Source organism: Podarcis gaigeae, assembly GCF_964106915.1.
Source record: "Podarcis gaigeae genome assembly, chromosome: 1".
In the NCBI taxonomy this organism is placed as follows: domain Eukaryota; kingdom Metazoa; phylum Chordata; class Lepidosauria; order Squamata; family Lacertidae; genus Podarcis; species Podarcis gaigeae.
This window is the reverse complement of record NC_139678.1, coordinates 20884838-20901080: the sequence shown is the minus strand read 5'-3', so window position 1 is coordinate 20901080 and position 16243 is coordinate 20884838. Positions and strand designations below refer to the sequence as shown.

Genomic DNA, 16243 nt, shown 5'->3' with positions numbered 1-16243 from the left:
AATGGTAGGATCTTTTTCGGGATGCAAAAAGAGAAAAGCACCTACACAAGCAACCACGCCCCGCCCCGCCCCCAATCCTGCACGCTTTGCAAGGCTCTTGTTAACTGGGAAGAAGGGGCCCAGGTAACATTACACACTTACCGGAGAGTAGGCTCCATTGAACCCAGTGGTGCTTATTTTTGTGGATAAATGGATACAATTGAAGTGTGCTTTTTGAAAGCATGTGTGTGGTCTTTGTCCCTTCAGGAAACAGGTGATCGACGATACTTAAAGCGCAATCCTATGTCTACTCAGAGGTATATCCCACTGAACGCAGTGGGGCTTACTCGCAGGTAAGTGGGTATAGGCTTGTAGCCCTGTTTCGGGTCAAGAGAAAGGTTAAGAGGGGACAAGATTATTGAGTCTTCACGTGGCCCTTCACAGATGACTTGCGTCACTCGTGGCAGGTGCTCAATAATTTGGGGGGGGGGGTTGAAAGGTATGTGCCTGGGCAGATTCACGCTTGAATCTCTGAGTGGCAGTCAACTAAATTTTACTCAGAGTAGACCTATTGAAATTAACGGAACTCGCTCAGTCACCTTCATTCATTTCAATGGGTCTGTCTGACTATGCTCAGCAAGCTTAATAAACCTGAGAGGTGGCATTCACAGCGCAAAATGTTGACGGAACATTAACACTGGCTATCAGCTAAGATCGCAATCGGGATTCCGGATTCAAGGAGGCAGATAATTCATCCCTTTTGTAAATAGGCTGATTTCGTCCGCTAAGGAACAGTGCAGACATGTGGGGGGAAATACAAAACCAAATGCGATAAGCAGCTGATTGGTATTGCTCGCGGTCGCACAACCCTCTCCAACGAGTCTTGGTTTGGCCTCAGATGCCTCAACAACGATACCTTTTCCGATATTATCATTCGTGAGGAAATAGGGAGAGAGATGCTGCGGTTTTCGGATTGCTCGGCAATTCCTTCGCGTGCTAAACTATGGAATAAGTGGCGTTCAGCAATCTCTGCGCTTCCCACCATCGTTTCCCTAGCAGCGTTAAATGAAGCTGGTTACTAGGAAAGGGGAAAGTGCAGTAAAACGTTCAGCTGCTTTTGTGGGTTTCCCCCGCACCCCTCCAGATCAGATACTGCCAAAGGGAATAAACAAACGTTAAAGCCTTTGGGGAAACGACCGTGGCTCAGCGGCAGAGCGGACATCTGCCTTGCGCGCTGGAAGGCCCAGTTTAAATCCCTGGTAAAATCCCGGTCTCAATAAAAAGTCTTACCAGAAACCCAGGAAAGTTCTGCGTCTCCCCACCATTTCAAGATCAGGTTTAAAGAAGCCAGCAGCTCCTTTATCCCTTCTGCTCTCCTCCTTTCCCGTTTTAATTGAAGGCAGAGATCCTAAGTAAACTTCCTTGGAAATAAGTCCCATTGCAATCGACGAGACGCACTCCCGCGGACAGAAAAAAAGAGAGGTGCGGTTTCGGAGTTTTGCCACTTCCTATCGTTAATCGGAGCAAGCAAGCCCAGATCTCTTTTCAGTTTTACAGCCCGGTCAAGTTAAAGGCCATTATTGTGTTCCACTGAAAAGGTAAAATGTTTAAACTCGGACAACTTTCGCTGAACTTGACTGCCGTTTGCCTGGGATTAATGTCCTCTGCGAGCCTGGATTATTTTGAGAAAGCGGCCTTCCTAGGCACGTTTAAGGGAATAAATCCTAATGGACTGAGTGTGGTTTTCGTTTGGGGAGCCCTGCTGAAGATCCCAGAGGATCCCAGCGCGCACCTTTGCTCGGGAGTTCAAGTCCCAGAAGTTCGAGGGGGCTTACTGGCAAGGAAGTGTGTGCTGTTCTGTACGCATTTGCAGCCTTGCAACCTCTCCCTTCTAAGCGCATAAAGCCAGCATCGCTTTCCCAGAGTTGGGAATCAATAACCAATAGCGCAGCTTTATGTCTCCGTTCTCCCCACCCCGCCTTCTTCCTAACCCAGCCAGCCAAAACAATGGAAACCAAACCAAACAAAAAAAGAGCAGCAGACTAAACAAGGCTGTGGGCCCCACCCTGCCTGTGATTCTTCGGAGCCGGGTCTGTCAGAGAAACCCAAACAAAGCAAGCGACCCCAAACACCCACCTGTGCAACACCTCCGCAACACGCTTTATTTAAAAGGGATCGCTCCCAGGGTCGTCATGTGTACATTATATACAGATAGATATATTTATATATTTATACGGTCCTCCTTTCCCTCCTCCTGCATAGGCAGAGTCTGTGCAAGAATTCTTAAGCATCTTCCTTCTCGGTGCAAGTTGTGCAGGCAAGCTATGTCCATTCCGCCGGCCCAGCAAATTTATCCTCCGGGTGGGGGGAAAGGTATCAGCTGTCGGAGTCCAAATCGCTTTTGCTTTCTTCTTGTCTCTTCTCTGGGGATGTTTTGGAAGCTTTATTCCATTTCTGGGCATTTTCTGACTCCTCCGAAGAAGACCTCTTTTGCCTTCTCCATTTAGCCCGGCGGTTCTTGAACCAAACCTGCCATTCGAGGAAGTGAAGGAGGAGAGGGGAAGGTGTCAATACTTGCAACAACACTGTTTGCCCCGCGTCTTTCAGTTTTGCACGGCTGCTGCAGCAGCATGGAGCTCTGACGCTGCACGTGCGAACCAGCCGTTACGGATCTAACGCCACAAAAGCGGCAATACTATACCTACTTCCCTGGGAACTCAATGGGACTTTTGAGTAGGCATGTATAGGATTGCACTGGGATCGAGTTCTCCTATCACTAGATGCCACGCCATCTCAAACGTAATGCTTCCTCTGGTGGAATCGGTTCACACACCCCGATGACGTAAACATGCATGTGTGAACAGATTACCGTCTGAACAAGATGCTACGCAGCCTAGAGCTTCAACACAGAGCCGCGAACTAAAAGACGGGTCTTGCATTTCGCTGCGCGTATGCGCAAAAGATAGAATCTAACATCATTCCCCCGCGCAACCTCAACTCCCGGTTGAGCTACTTCGACGGCGGCTGCAGTTGCTTCCGCGCACCTGGGAAGTGTTATACCTTACAGGATCGCAGTGCAACCGGGGTTATTTTCAAGCCAACACTGCAGGACTGACAGCGGAAGGATGGGGAGTGTTACCATTAGTTTATCCAAATAGCACTGTTGGTTATCCTACTGTTCCCAGGATTTTAGGGCGAAGGGTGTGTCAGAAGTTGTACAAAATACAGGTTTGATATGTTCTGCCTAAAGTGCTTAGCTCCTGCAAAAAAAAATACATTTGACCAGCAGAGCGAGTTGCATCTTAAAACCTGGGAAGCGAACGCTTAAGAAGCGAGGCATTTTGCATCGCAGCTACAGAGGCAAGTTGGATGGCGTTGTCTAGCTCTGCACCCCCACCCCCTTCTCTCTCCGTTACCTGGCACAGGATGTCCCGGGCCAAGATCGGACGCAGTTGCCCGTCTCCCCGCATTCAAAGGGACTTGCTTACACCAAATGCGTGTAGGATCGGCGTGCCGACGCCTCCCAGGACCGCCTAGTACTGTTTTACTCTGGGCCTAGTACACTGCCGGGCTCTATAAATAAGTGCAGTTGTTGTGAGCAAGTACTTCGGTTGTCTTTAGACAGGCAAGCCTAGTCTACAATCCAGTGAACACAGAAGTCACCGTCCAAACCGAAGTCCCAAAGTATTAAGAGGGGGACTCGGTGCCTCTTAAAACTAAATCTGAAGTGGAGGGAAGCTGCAATTCCTACCACACTCATCAAGGAATAAGTTCCATTAAACTTACTGCTTTAGGGTTAAACTCTCAAAGTTGTGGGTCGCGCCACGCGAATAGTACTGAGCACGCTGAGTATGCAAAGTGCCCGTCCAAGTTGGGAATCTGCGGAACTGAAGCTGCGATCCAGGGACCCGCTGAATTGTTGATCCCATTGCCTAAAACGCGTCCTCAACACACATACTTAAAATTACGTTTCATTTAAATCAGTTGCGTTCACTTGAGGGTAAACAGTGCAGGATTGGGGCCGAATGACAATGGTAAGGAGAATTGCGGAGTAATCCTATGCATGTCTACTCAGAAGTAAGCATCACAGAGCTCAACGGAACTTACTCCCAGGTAAACTAGGTACAGAATTGCTGCACTACTCAGTCTTCTGAGTAACTGCTACTACTGAGTACTAAGTCCTACTGCTACTACTGAGTAAGCCTCACCAAGGACGTGCCAGGCGCTGCATAAAATACAGAAGCGAGTTTGCAGTCGGTTTAAGACGCAAACTTCCCCCTCCTTTGGAAATCTACGGGTTGCTTATCTCCCTCCCACCCCCACCATCACTCACCCTCCCCTTGGATGGCATAAGGAAGAAACGGCCCCCGGTCTCCCTCCGCCTGCATTTTGCAATGAAGCCCAGAAGCCCATTCCAATTACCTCCACTTTCTCCTCCCGCAAATGGACCCTCCTGGCCAGCTGTTCCCTAGTGCCCACATCTGGGTATTTGGTTTCCTGGAAGAGGTTTTCCAGAGCCTCCAGCTGTTCGTCCGTGAAGATGGTGCGGTGCCTCCTTTTCCGACGGCAATGCAGCTGGTTCAGCAGCTGCAACTCAGTCCGGGACAAGGTGCCCACGTTCATGTACGGCAGCATCTGATGGGGCACCGGAGACATCAGGACGGACCCGGTCCCTTCGTAGCCTAGAGAGAAAGGGAGAGGGGCGAAAGGAGGTGATATGGTACCGTTTGAGCTGGATTGGGAGCCCACGAAAAAGCACGGCCTGCCAACTCCAAGAGTTACCAACCAGTTACCAACCAGGGGCAAAAGGCCACGAAGAAGCTGATTAAAGGCTATGGAGCAAATTTGGAAGTTTCAGTTTGGTGAAAACTCCCACTAACTTTTGCAGGGATGCTGCAGCGCACGCCCATCCCGCTTACTCCAGATTTGCCCTGGAAGACGGAAGCAGGTCTCATTCACACATGGAGAAAATGCTGACTGCCACTCCACACGTGACCCTCTCCAAAATGATAGACACAGATAGACACGTGAATACGTCCCACTGAGTCCGATGGCGTTTCACTCTCCACTTTAGTTCAGTGGAGTTTACGCATTAGGGGGCATGCATTTAGCTCACCGGCTAGGGCCGCTTAAGCGGGTCAGAAACTAGGGTTCAAGCCTCTCAACGACGAAGCAATAAATCCCCGCTGAATTCACCCAGGAGCCCAAAAAAACAGCCCACAACTTTAACGTGGGATCACGTTAAAGTGCGGGGATTTTTTACCAGCCCATCAATATATGCCCCCACCTAACTCATTGGAGGGAAGTTGGGGTACAACTGTAATCTCCATTGCCATCCAAACAAAATCAGTTCAAACTGAACAGGATTAATAACCGAACTTGAACTGTGCCCCTGACCCTCACATATTTTGGGGGGGAAGTTCAATTAATAAACTAACGTTTCCTTCTATGTATTTTAGAATAATCTCATTGCCTTCAACCAGGTTAGCAACCTAATCAGATGTCAGTGGAAGGAAGCCCCACTAAATTCAGTGACATTTAACTTTGTCCTAAATAAATGTGTTGAGGATTGTATTTTGAATCAGGTTCACCCCCCAAAAAAACCCCCCACATTTTAACTAGGTGTGGATCGGATTTGCCCGTTGGTTGACTTCAAAAATCAGGTTTGCCAGATTTGTTTATTTTATTATGGAGTGATTTACATCTCGATCTCAGATATATTTTCTTGGAAGTTTTATTTAATTCAGTGGGACTAAAAAAATACTTATTTTAAAAATAGGACTGGAAAGTTGAAAGTAAATTAAGGAGAGCAGGTCGCCGCCTCAGAAGTTTACACTCCAATCCTAAAGACGCTTGCAGCATTTGTTTACTCAGAAGCAAGTCCCACTTACTTTAATTGTATTGACGGCCACATAAATATGCTTTAGGACAGCAGCTTTACTCAGAAGTCAATCTAAATACTCCCAGGAATGTTGGAAGTTGTAAGGATTCCAAACCTGCGTTTCTGAGCGGGTCGTCAGAGCGGGTATATGTCTTAAGGGTGGGAAGCGAAGGGACGGGGAAACGCCGCTTCAGAGAACTGCACCCAACCAGCTCAACTCTCAACACAAACCGACTTCGATCACAAGCCATCTTGGTTCGAATATGGAACGTCACTTTCAGCCAATGCGAAGGAATGTATCGCTGCTTCGCAGCATTCTGTCACGCCGTGGAGTGACCAGGCAACAGAATCCCGGACGGGACTAGCTGTGCCTTACAGAAGCAGCCTTAATGCACGGGGTCACCAGCAGCAAACTGAGCTCCCCGCTTCCCACACCCTTGCAAATTCCCCTCATTGTAAGTGAATGGGCTATTCTTCATTCCCACGAACGAAAGTCCACAGGGGACCGTTCTCCCCACCGCGCAGAGGAGAGGAGAGGAGCGGCGGCGGCGGCGGAGCCTCGTCCTGTAAATGACGGCCATTACTCAATCATTATCCAAGCGCAAAGGAAAGTCTGGAAGCGCTGGGAGGAGCGCGCGTAAACATAAGCGAAATAAGCGAAAAAAGTACGGGGAGTGGTGATTAACTTTGATTCTCTCTTTTACATTCCCTCCTCATCCCTCTGGGTTGAAAGTGAATAGGGCAGTTAGTACTGGGAGGGTTAATATTATTATAATATTAGCATTCTTATTGCCTTACCTGTTGCCGGGACGCAGGAGCACTGCTGCGCGCCCAGGGGCTGCATCGCGCCGCAGCAAGGCGGCCCCACGGCGGACGCCTGGACGTGCAGCTGCCCGTAGTAATAGTTGCCATAGCCTCCCAGTCGAGATCCGCCCAGCGCGGGCAGGTTGGAGGCCGGGGCCACCGCCCGCGAGTAATATCCGCCGTAGTCTCCGCCGGCGGCGGCAGCCGAGGCGTACAGCGAGTCCCCGCCGTGCAGGCTGGTCGAGAAAACCACCGACGGCGCGCTCGGCTGAGGCGCCGCTTGCTGCTGCTGCTGCTGCTGCTGCTGCTGGAGCAGCCCCGACTCCTTGCAGCGGGGTCTGGCCGCCAGGATGTTGTCGATGCTGAACATGCCCGCAGGCATAGCCCCCAAAGCGCGCGGCTCGGAGGGAGGGCGGGCGGGGGCCGACGGAGCCAAGGAGAAGCTCCGCTCAGCAAGGCGGCGGCGGAGGGGGAGCGGAGCGGAGCGTGCGCGGCGGCGGAGCCGAGGAAAAACGCGGACTGAGGTTTCCCCAGGCTCGGGGCGCCAGGCTTATTTGGGGGAGGGGGAGGGAGGGGGGGTCTGTCCGCCAGCGCTTTCTTTTTTGAAAGCAAGCGAGCCAGGAGAGGCCCTTCCTGGTCACTTTGCGCGCTTCTCCCCCTCCTCTTTTTCCTCCTCCTCCTCCTCCTCTCCACTCCCCCTTTCCTCCCCTCTGGTCCGTTTCCTCCTCAGATCTCAACTGCATGGGAGTCTCTACTCCACCCCGACCCTCTTTCCTTTTTTATACCCCGGCGACGTCATCCTGGATTTAGTTCCTGGTTATAGATCAGATCACAAATAAAACCAGATTTCTCTCTCTCTTCGCCCCCCCCCCTTTCCATCTTTACCAAAGTAAAGTCAGCAGAGATGGTGGCGGTGGGGAGGAGGGAAAGTGGAGGGGTGGGGCTGGTGGGCGCGTCTGGGGGAGGAGGGAAAGGGAGAGAGACGGGTCTCTGTGCATTAAGAATTAACGAAATTAACGTAATCCTTTCCATTAGCGGATCTCTCCTTTTTTTCCCCGCCTCTCGCCTCTTCCCAGCTCTCGGCGAGCTCGCTCCTCGCACCCCGCCCCCCCCCCCGCGATTTAGGGTTGATCTCTCGCTGTTTGCTGCCCTCCCTCGCTAATTGTTGCCCGGGTTAATCTGGTTAATGTTATTGCGGAGAATCGCCTAACACCAGCTCCCGGCCGGCTCCGAAAGTGCCCCGCTTATTTTTCTGCTGAAGAGGCTGTTTGCTAATTCATCAGCTTCTGTCGCGATCCGAAAGGGCGACTTCCCTGCCGTCCATAAATGAGCTTGGGATCGGGGTTAGACGTTCCCGAGTTCTTGCAAGAAATGCGTGCGGGGGAGGGGGGGACGGGAGGAAGAGTGAAAGTGGGGAAACAAGATTTAGAATATTCATCTTTAGTCCATTACAGCCCCTCCCCGATCGGCTTTGTCTTTACTCGACGGTAAACCCCTTGCTTCAAAGAGCGTAGCGTTTCCTTCCCTTTAGCCATTCCGGTCACTGATACATATGTTGCATAGAGTGTGTTCCTTTATCCCATTTTTTCTGCCCCACCCCCAGCTGAACCCCCCACCGCTCCCCTGAACCCGAACATATATATTCGAAATAATGTTTCGCTGAACTTCCTACCTAGCAAAACTCTTATTTCGTGAACGATTTGGTGCTCAGTCTGTTGCCGTCTATGGCGACATGGTTATAGGCGTGAAGGATGCCGCGGACGGAAAGAAAGGCCCATAAGGCCATCCTCTGCAGGTTTACTCAGAAGTAAGCCCCGATGTAAGGAAATCAACCCTGAGTGCTCACTGGAAGGACAGATTGTGAAGCTGAGGCTCCAGTACTTTGGCCACCTCATGAGAAGAGAAGACTCCCTGGAGAAGACCCTGATGTTGGGAAAGATGGAGGGCACAAGGAGAAGGGGACGGCAGAGGACGAGATGGTTGGATAGTGTTTTCGAGGTTACCAGCATGAGTTTGAGCAAACTGCGGGAGGCAGTGGAGGACAGAGGTGCCTGGCGTTCTCTGGTCCATGGGGTCACGAAGAGTCGGACACGACTAAACGACTAAACAACAACAACAAGCCCCGATGAGTCCGGTGATCCTTAGCCTCGAGCCGGCCAGTGTCCATAGGACTGCGGTCGGAAATGGACCTCTCCGAAGCACATTTCGCTTGGAAATAAAAGCCCGCTGCGATCAGGTTAAGTCAAGACCCGGCCACTGCGCGTTAGTCGCTCGGGTTTCCGCGGGGAGCGTTTGAGTAAGCATGTATAAGAGCCGCAAGATAACACCCATTGATACCGACAGGATTTAATGGTTCTTAGCTTCGTCTGGGATTTTGGATTGCGGATCTGTGCCATTACGACTGTCTTTAGGTTGGTATACACACACACATCCCACACAAAGTAAAGGTTACTTAAAAAAAAAAGTAGTTGCAGGAGAGGTGTAGAAATTAATATGGTGCTTTTGCACCTTCAAAATGTTGGGGAATATTTTCAAATGTGGTTTTCGACAAACGTGAAAAAGGAGGGTCTATTGGGGTACCATCTCAAAAAAAATCTCTTTTCCAGTCCTCCAACTATTGTATGTATTTATGTATGTATGTATGTATGTATGTATGTATGTATTGGGGCTGATGTGGTTCTTTACATTTCGCATGTACCTTCTGGTGAAGGGGTGGGTCGGCTAAGTCCTTTAAAAACTCTTGTTGATTAAAACGCGACCGTCTCTCCTGGTAGCCGGGTCCTTGTGATTTGCAAAACCCTTGGTCTGTCACGATTGTCTCCAGCGATCTGCAGGAGGTGAACTGAATCAGATTAGAATATTTACCCCATCAGCCCTGCATCAATGAAGGTAGGAAATTGTCCGCGCGAAACAAAACTAAGCCATTAGGGGCTGTTTACGAGGAACAAATGATTATTATTTTTCTTCTTAAAAAAAACTGAACAAAAGAATTCCTTTCTCTCAAGGCTTGCATAGGAAATGTGACATCTAAGCCTTCTTTTATCCTCTCTTAGTCTAAGCAAACCTCAAGTCGCAGGGGACACACACACAATCATATGTGTATTTCTCGTTATTTCTATTTCATCTTCCTTCGTTTTCACCGCTTCCCCAGCTCAGGTGACCGACAAGTAGTCTAAGAAAGCAGTTTAATTTCAGTCTATTTAGAGGCGCACTGGATCTGTCCAAGTAAATCTAGGTAGAGGCGAAAGGGGCCCTGAATGAATGGAGCTGCTTTAACTGTAAGCTCCTTGGGGGCAGAGATTTTTCTCTTCAGTAAAAGTACATAGATAATATAGTTTCTAAATACAATTAATCAAAATGAGTACAGTACAAACGTATGGCATTAATGCCTGTGGCCAACACGAGATATTTGAAGAAATTAGAATATGTGTATGTTTGTGCGTATTTTTTCTTCAAACGTCTTCAAAATTTTCTGAGTAGTTCTACGGTAGTTTAGAAAATTTTAAAAAATCACAACTACATTTTTATTGACACTTTCCCCAGAGTTTTTAATCTTTAGATTTCGGCATGAGGTCGGTTTTACCAACTACTCCCCTGCCGCAACCCCCACCCCACCCCCAACAAGCACCTGAGTATTAAGTTTTAATGTGGAAATCACTAAATTAATGTACCGTATATACATCTATCTATCAAAACTGAACGCAGCTTCATCGATGCCGCAAAGTGATTGCATCGCTTTGATTGGCACCTCCAGACTAGTTAGCAAAAAATAAACACAGCCCGTTTTTATTTATTTTTTAAAGTAGGGGACTAGACTGGCAATTTCTGCGACCCAAGTCCCCCCCCCCCCCGCGCATCATTCCCCGTCCGATGCAGTCGAGACGTCGACTCTACGGCTCCAACGACTATAGCCCAGGCATGCAACATGAAACTGCTGTTTAGCTGCAGTGGCGCGCGCTTTTGCTCTGTGCTTCAACTTGGGTCAGCGTTTCACTTTATTAACCATCCATGCAGGACAGAAAGGTCCAGAGTCGAGATCCTTTCACCAAAAATATGCCACAGTTTTTGAGTCTGAAAGGGGCAGGATTCTCTCCCCCCCCCTCCCCGTGTGCATATATACCTACATTGTGCGTAATTTGTGGCGCATCAAAAGTGGAATAAATAGAGGCACGCCGCCTGTGAAAATTAGGGAGAAGTCACTGGAAGACAGAAGATCTGATCGGATGCTCTGTTATGACTGTTTTGCGACGAATCGGTCACATCTCTAGCCTTTTTAACACGCAAACGAGGGACTGAGGCAGCGCTGGTCAGTTTCGCTGCGTGCCTATAGAAGGCTTTGGAGAGAGAAAGGAATATATTCACTAATCCAATGGGACGGGAGAGTTGGCCATTACAAAAGCAGAGCTCTGCGGAGGTTCACGTGTAGGCTGGTCGTGTTTATATAATTAGCAATACCTCCCCCCGCCCTTTAATTTATTCCTCTCCCCATTGGAAAATTGCTCCTCGGGACACAAGAGCTCTTTAATGAGAAAATCCGTGGCGAGTCAACAGCACAGATATTTGGATACAAAGCAGTCCTTCGTGAAACGAGCAGCCAGGTGAGGAGAAGGTGTACAGTACTTGATTCATGCAGAAACCTACAAGCAGCTGACGAGATATAGGTCGGAAGCAGCAGAAAACGGATCGGAGTACATATCAAAAGGGAGTCCAATTCGGTTTAAAATTCTGTGGTTACCTGAGCTCAAAAGAGCTATCGCCTCCATCCGTAGGAAATCCAACGGTTTTCCACGGCTCTGCTTACTTCCAAGTAAACGACTTTAGGAGCCAAATAAATATGCCTAATACAGTGGTACCTCGGGTTAAGTACTTAATTCGTTCCGGAGGTCCGCTCTTAACCTGAATCTGTTCTTAACCTGAAGCACCACTTTAGCTAATGGGGCCTCCCGCTGCCGCTGTGCCGCAGCTGCACGATTTCTGTTCTCATTCTGAAGCAAAGTTCTTAACCCGAGGTACTATTTCTGGGTTAGCAGAGTCTGTAACCTGAAGCGTATGTAACCCGAGGAACCACTGTACTGCAAGCATTCTTGGGTGTAAGTTTCACGGAACTCAGTTCTGTGGGACTTACATTCCGATAAATTGGGGAGTGGTGCTGGAGCACATAATTTTTTTCTTTTTGTTTCTGAATTGGAAACTTTATTGGTTTAAAATATTATGGCCCCATCTGAGTTTAGGGGTCGGGCTGTGTGTTAACACCTCAATCGTAGCGACACTTCCTGAGAAATAAATCCCATTGAAATCAGAAATTGAGTTTTAGGATTATTATTATTTTTAAATTCCCCTGCTAAATTGGTTAGCTGCAATTTAAGCCTTTTGAAATCAGTGAGACTTACATCTTATTTCTGTTTAGGTTTTGATTTTCGACTATTACGAATCAGAATCATCATCATTAACAACAACTTTATTTTGAATCCCCGCTCCAATGACTGTGCGCGCTCAACGTTTTTCATATTGTTCAAGAATCAGAACCCAATTCACCTCGCGCACATCATGCAGACAGACATGTTGGGACAGGCATATTCGCTTTTGCCGGTAATTCCTGCAAGCTTACTCCGGATCGTGGTCCATCCAGTTGAAGCACTACCTGTCTGGCTCCACCGCCCCACTTGGTTGGACTTTGGTGAATTTCTGGTTTCCCTTTCTGTTCTCCCTCTTCTTCACTTTCGCCTCCCATCCCAGTTCTACATTCCGTATTAAATAAACAATCACTTGTCACTCATTGGAAGAGGATGACATTGGAATAACAAATGAAAGCGCAGCAAATTTCGCGCGACTGGCGCGTTGCTGGCGAGCGGGTGTCGGGCTAGTTAGTTTCCGGGGCCAGAGTCACAGCGTGGGCTGGAGGATGCGTGGAAAGAGGGAGCTCGGCAAGGGCAGGAGGAGCTGTTAGAGGAGGAATCAAGTAAACACGGCGGTGATTTTCAATATTATTACCCAAACACGATTTCCCACGAAGCAATCACGACGCACGAGTCTATGGAAATGTGGTTTGCTGAAAAGATGGTCACTCTGAACCAACATTTCAATTGGAAAGGACGGGAATACTTCTAGTTCAATGTAAGCAGCGTCCTTCTACAGGGTGATTGCTTACTGTGCTTTTATTTCCATGGGGTTTGCAAAATAAAGAGAAAAAGGACTCTCTCCCTTTCTCCAGATTTCCTTGCTACTCAATCTCCCACCCCCTCGCGAGATCCCCTATTTGTCCAGCGCAATGAACCCAAATACTAGACAAGGGAACAGCGCGTTCCCGGTGCCTTCGGCTCCGCAGGATGATCAATAAGGGACTGTGCAGATTTTTCCCCGCAAGGAATTTTCCATCGCTTGGAAGGCGCTGAAGGCGCTGGCCATCTCATTTTTAAAAAAGAAAAGGGTAGTAGTATGTTCATAGGTATGCGCTGCGACGCCGGGGTAAGATAGCCCACAATTTCTCTAAGCAGCCAAACAATTTCATTCCGGAATGAATGCCGAGCGTATTCGGTGTCCAGGTTTTGCGCATTCCTCAAACCTAAATCCCCGCGTCCGCCCCGGATTTTTATCCTTGACTGTGCCATCATCCGCACAATTCCAAACACCGAGAGGACGACATTGCCAGCGCAATCCGAGGGGGGTCTACTCAGAAGTAAGCCCCGTGGAGAGTTCAATGGAACTTGGGTCGTATCCGCGCTAGACCTTATAGGAATCAGGGCTATCGCGCGTAATAGCAGCGCACGCAGACGAGAAATGGTGAGTTTTACAACGTTGTGACAAATGAGTCTGAGGGACAATGGCTAAAGGGGAGCAAAGAGTTTAGATGCTTAATGCATGTCATGACTTTGGGCATGTTCCCTTCCGAAAGATTATAATAAAACCAGAAACTCTGCGACCTTTACTTCGAAGTCACCCGCTGAAGGAACCTCTTATGTAAATAGAAGGATGACTGAAGGTTTTAAAATCCCCCAGCAAAGCGGATTACTGGGAGGAATCAGAGTCCTACCTGGTGCGGATCGGTATCCACAAGCAGGTAAGGGCCCCAGATTTGGTGTAAACCCATCAGATCGATTTACATCCTGCTTAAAGGCCGGACTTTGACAACGGGCTCATGGACGCGTCTGTCTTGACACGGTGGATTCAGTTCGACGTCAGAGTCGTTCTGAATTCACACCCGTGCGCACCCGCGAAGTCTACCCCAAGCACAATGGCTAGCTAAATCCACACAAAATGCTAAAAAACAACAACACCCAGCGTGTCGAATGAGTTTTGGGAAAAAATCTGATAAAAATAATTGACACACGAATCATTTTAAGACGTTTAACTGAGTCGTGGGTCCACGTCGGAGGCAGTATGCTTTTGAATAACACTTGCGGGAAAGAGGGGAGCGTGCTCTTGCGCTCAGATCCTGCTTTTGGGCTTCCCATAGCAGGCAGAGAATTATAGAATCATAGCCTCATGGAGTTGGAAGGGACCACGAGGGTCATCTAGTCCAACCCCCTGCAATGCAGGAATATTTCCCCCGAAGTGGGGCTCGAACTCACAATCCTGGGGTTAAGGGGCTACTCTACTGACTGAGCTATCCCAGCATCATCTGGTTGGTTACTAGAGCACAGGGTGTTAGACATGGGCCTTTGGCCTGGTCCAGTTGTTACCTACTTATAGTAACCCAGACACTGATGCTTAGAAAAGACCCCAATAGATTTCACTAGAACTGGTTTCCAATAAATTGTCCCTAAAGACAGCATTTAAATCTGGCTGAGGTTCAAATACTCTGGATTAACTGGTAGTCTCCCCTGGTGCACAGTTTGGGGTCAGGAGCCTGTGCAAGATGGTGCCATTGACTAGTTTCGATTCCCAGATTAAATTATTATTATTATTTATTGAGTTTAAAAACTGCCATATACCTGGGGGCCTCAGGGCGGTTCACAGAATAAAAACAAGAAATAAAAATAAAAACAACAACCCAATAGCTCCCCCCCCCAAAAAAAAAAACATTTTAAAAGGGCATAGGATGTAAATCAGATCAACCAAAGACCAGGGTAAAAAGGAACATTTTTGCCTGGTGCCTAAAGGTGTACAGTGGTACCTCGGGTTAAGAACTTAATTCGTTCCGGAGGCCTGTTCTTAACCTGAAACTGTTCTTAACCTGAAGCACCACTTTAGCTAATAGGGCCTCCCGCTGCCGCTGTGCCACAGCTGCACGATTTCTGTTCTCATCCTGAAGCAAAGTTCTTAACCCGAGGTACTATTTCTGGGTTAGCGGAGTCTGTAACCTGAAGCGCCTGTAACCTGAAGCGTATGTAACCTGAGGTACCACTGTATAATGAAGGTGCCAGGAAAACTTTCTTGGGGAGAGCATTCCACAAACAGGGAGCCACTGCAGAGAAGGCCCATTCTTGCATTGCCACCCTCCGGACCTCTCATGGAGGAGGCACACGAAGAAGGGCTTCAGAAGATGATCTCAGGGTCCAGGCAGGTTCATATGGAAAGAGGCGGTCCTTGAGGTATTGCGGTCCTGAGCCGTTTAAGGCTTGCTTATGGAGTAAACACAAATTACCCTGGGAGATCCAGGTTTTTTAAAAAAGGAGAGGAAGGGAATGCTACACTACAAGGTACCAGAGGTACCAGAAAGAGAATCTGAAGTGATCCAGAGGTCCAACACCTTTCTTGCTAAAACATTTGGGATCTTTTTGTTTAGAAGGAGGTGGAGGAAAGCTTGTGGGGAGGGACAAATAACATTCTCAAGCGTGTAGAGCAGGGGTAGGCAAACTTTTTCAGCAGGGGGCCAGTCCACTGTCCCTTAGACCTTGTGGGGGGCTGGACTATTTTTTTTGGGGGGGATGAACGAATTCCTATGCCCCACAAATAACCCAGAGATGCATTTTAAATAGAAGGACACATTCTACTCATGTAAAAACACGCTGATTCCCAGACCATCCGCGGGATGGATTTAGAAGGCGATTGGGCCAGATCTGGCCCCCGGGCCTTAGTTTGCCCCATAATACTGGAACATGAGTCCACCAGCTGAAAACGGTGCAGAAAAACCAAAGTCCAAACCGTAGTTAACTGTTAATGCAAGGATTCGCTGTCACAATATGTCCCAATGGCTACTAGATTGGCCTTGTGAAAGCACTAAAATAAATTTATAGAGGATAGGTCTAACAAGACCTTCTTTTCAAAGGAGCCCAGGGCAGCAACAACAAAGTGTTGGAACAATACAATTAAAATATGAAATAAAAATAATTTAAAAACAGCATCTAAAAACATTTTATAATACAATCACAGCATCAAATGTCATAGTTGCCAGACTATGGTATATTTCAGACATCAAATGCCTAGGCAAACAGGAATGTTGATAATGAGGGAGACAGTTGCATCTCACCAAGGAGGGCATTTCACAAATGGGGGGGCCCATCACCAAGAAGGCCCTGTCATAGGTCAGCACCAACCTGGCAGCACCTAGTGGCAGCACCACCACCAACAGGGTTTTCTCTGCCAATCATACATGCTGAAATGGTTGGTATTAGGGAAGGTGTGGTTTAGGTACTTGGG

General features: G+C 48.3%; 1 protein-coding gene and 1 long non-coding RNA gene across 2 annotated transcripts; one reads left to right on the top strand and one right to left on the bottom strand.

Moving 5' to 3' along the window:
- Window positions 1-2116: 2116 nt before the first annotated feature.
- Window positions 2117-7046, bottom strand: GSC (goosecoid homeobox; the record flags this gene model as incomplete). Its single annotated transcript, XM_083755483.1, has 3 exons — window positions 2117-2508; window positions 4402-4661; window positions 6659-7046. The coding sequence occupies 3 exons, from the start codon at window positions 7044-7046 to the stop codon at window positions 2356-2358; spliced, it is 801 nt and encodes a 266-aa protein (XP_083611609.1). The 3' UTR covers window positions 2117-2355.
- On the top strand, window positions 5981-12755 carry LOC310839796. Its single transcript, XR_014561660.1, has 3 exons — window positions 5981-6315; window positions 9439-9553; window positions 12072-12755. It is a non-coding gene; the product is annotated as an uncharacterized lncRNA (long non-coding RNA).
- Window positions 12756-16243: the final 3488 nt, after the last annotated feature.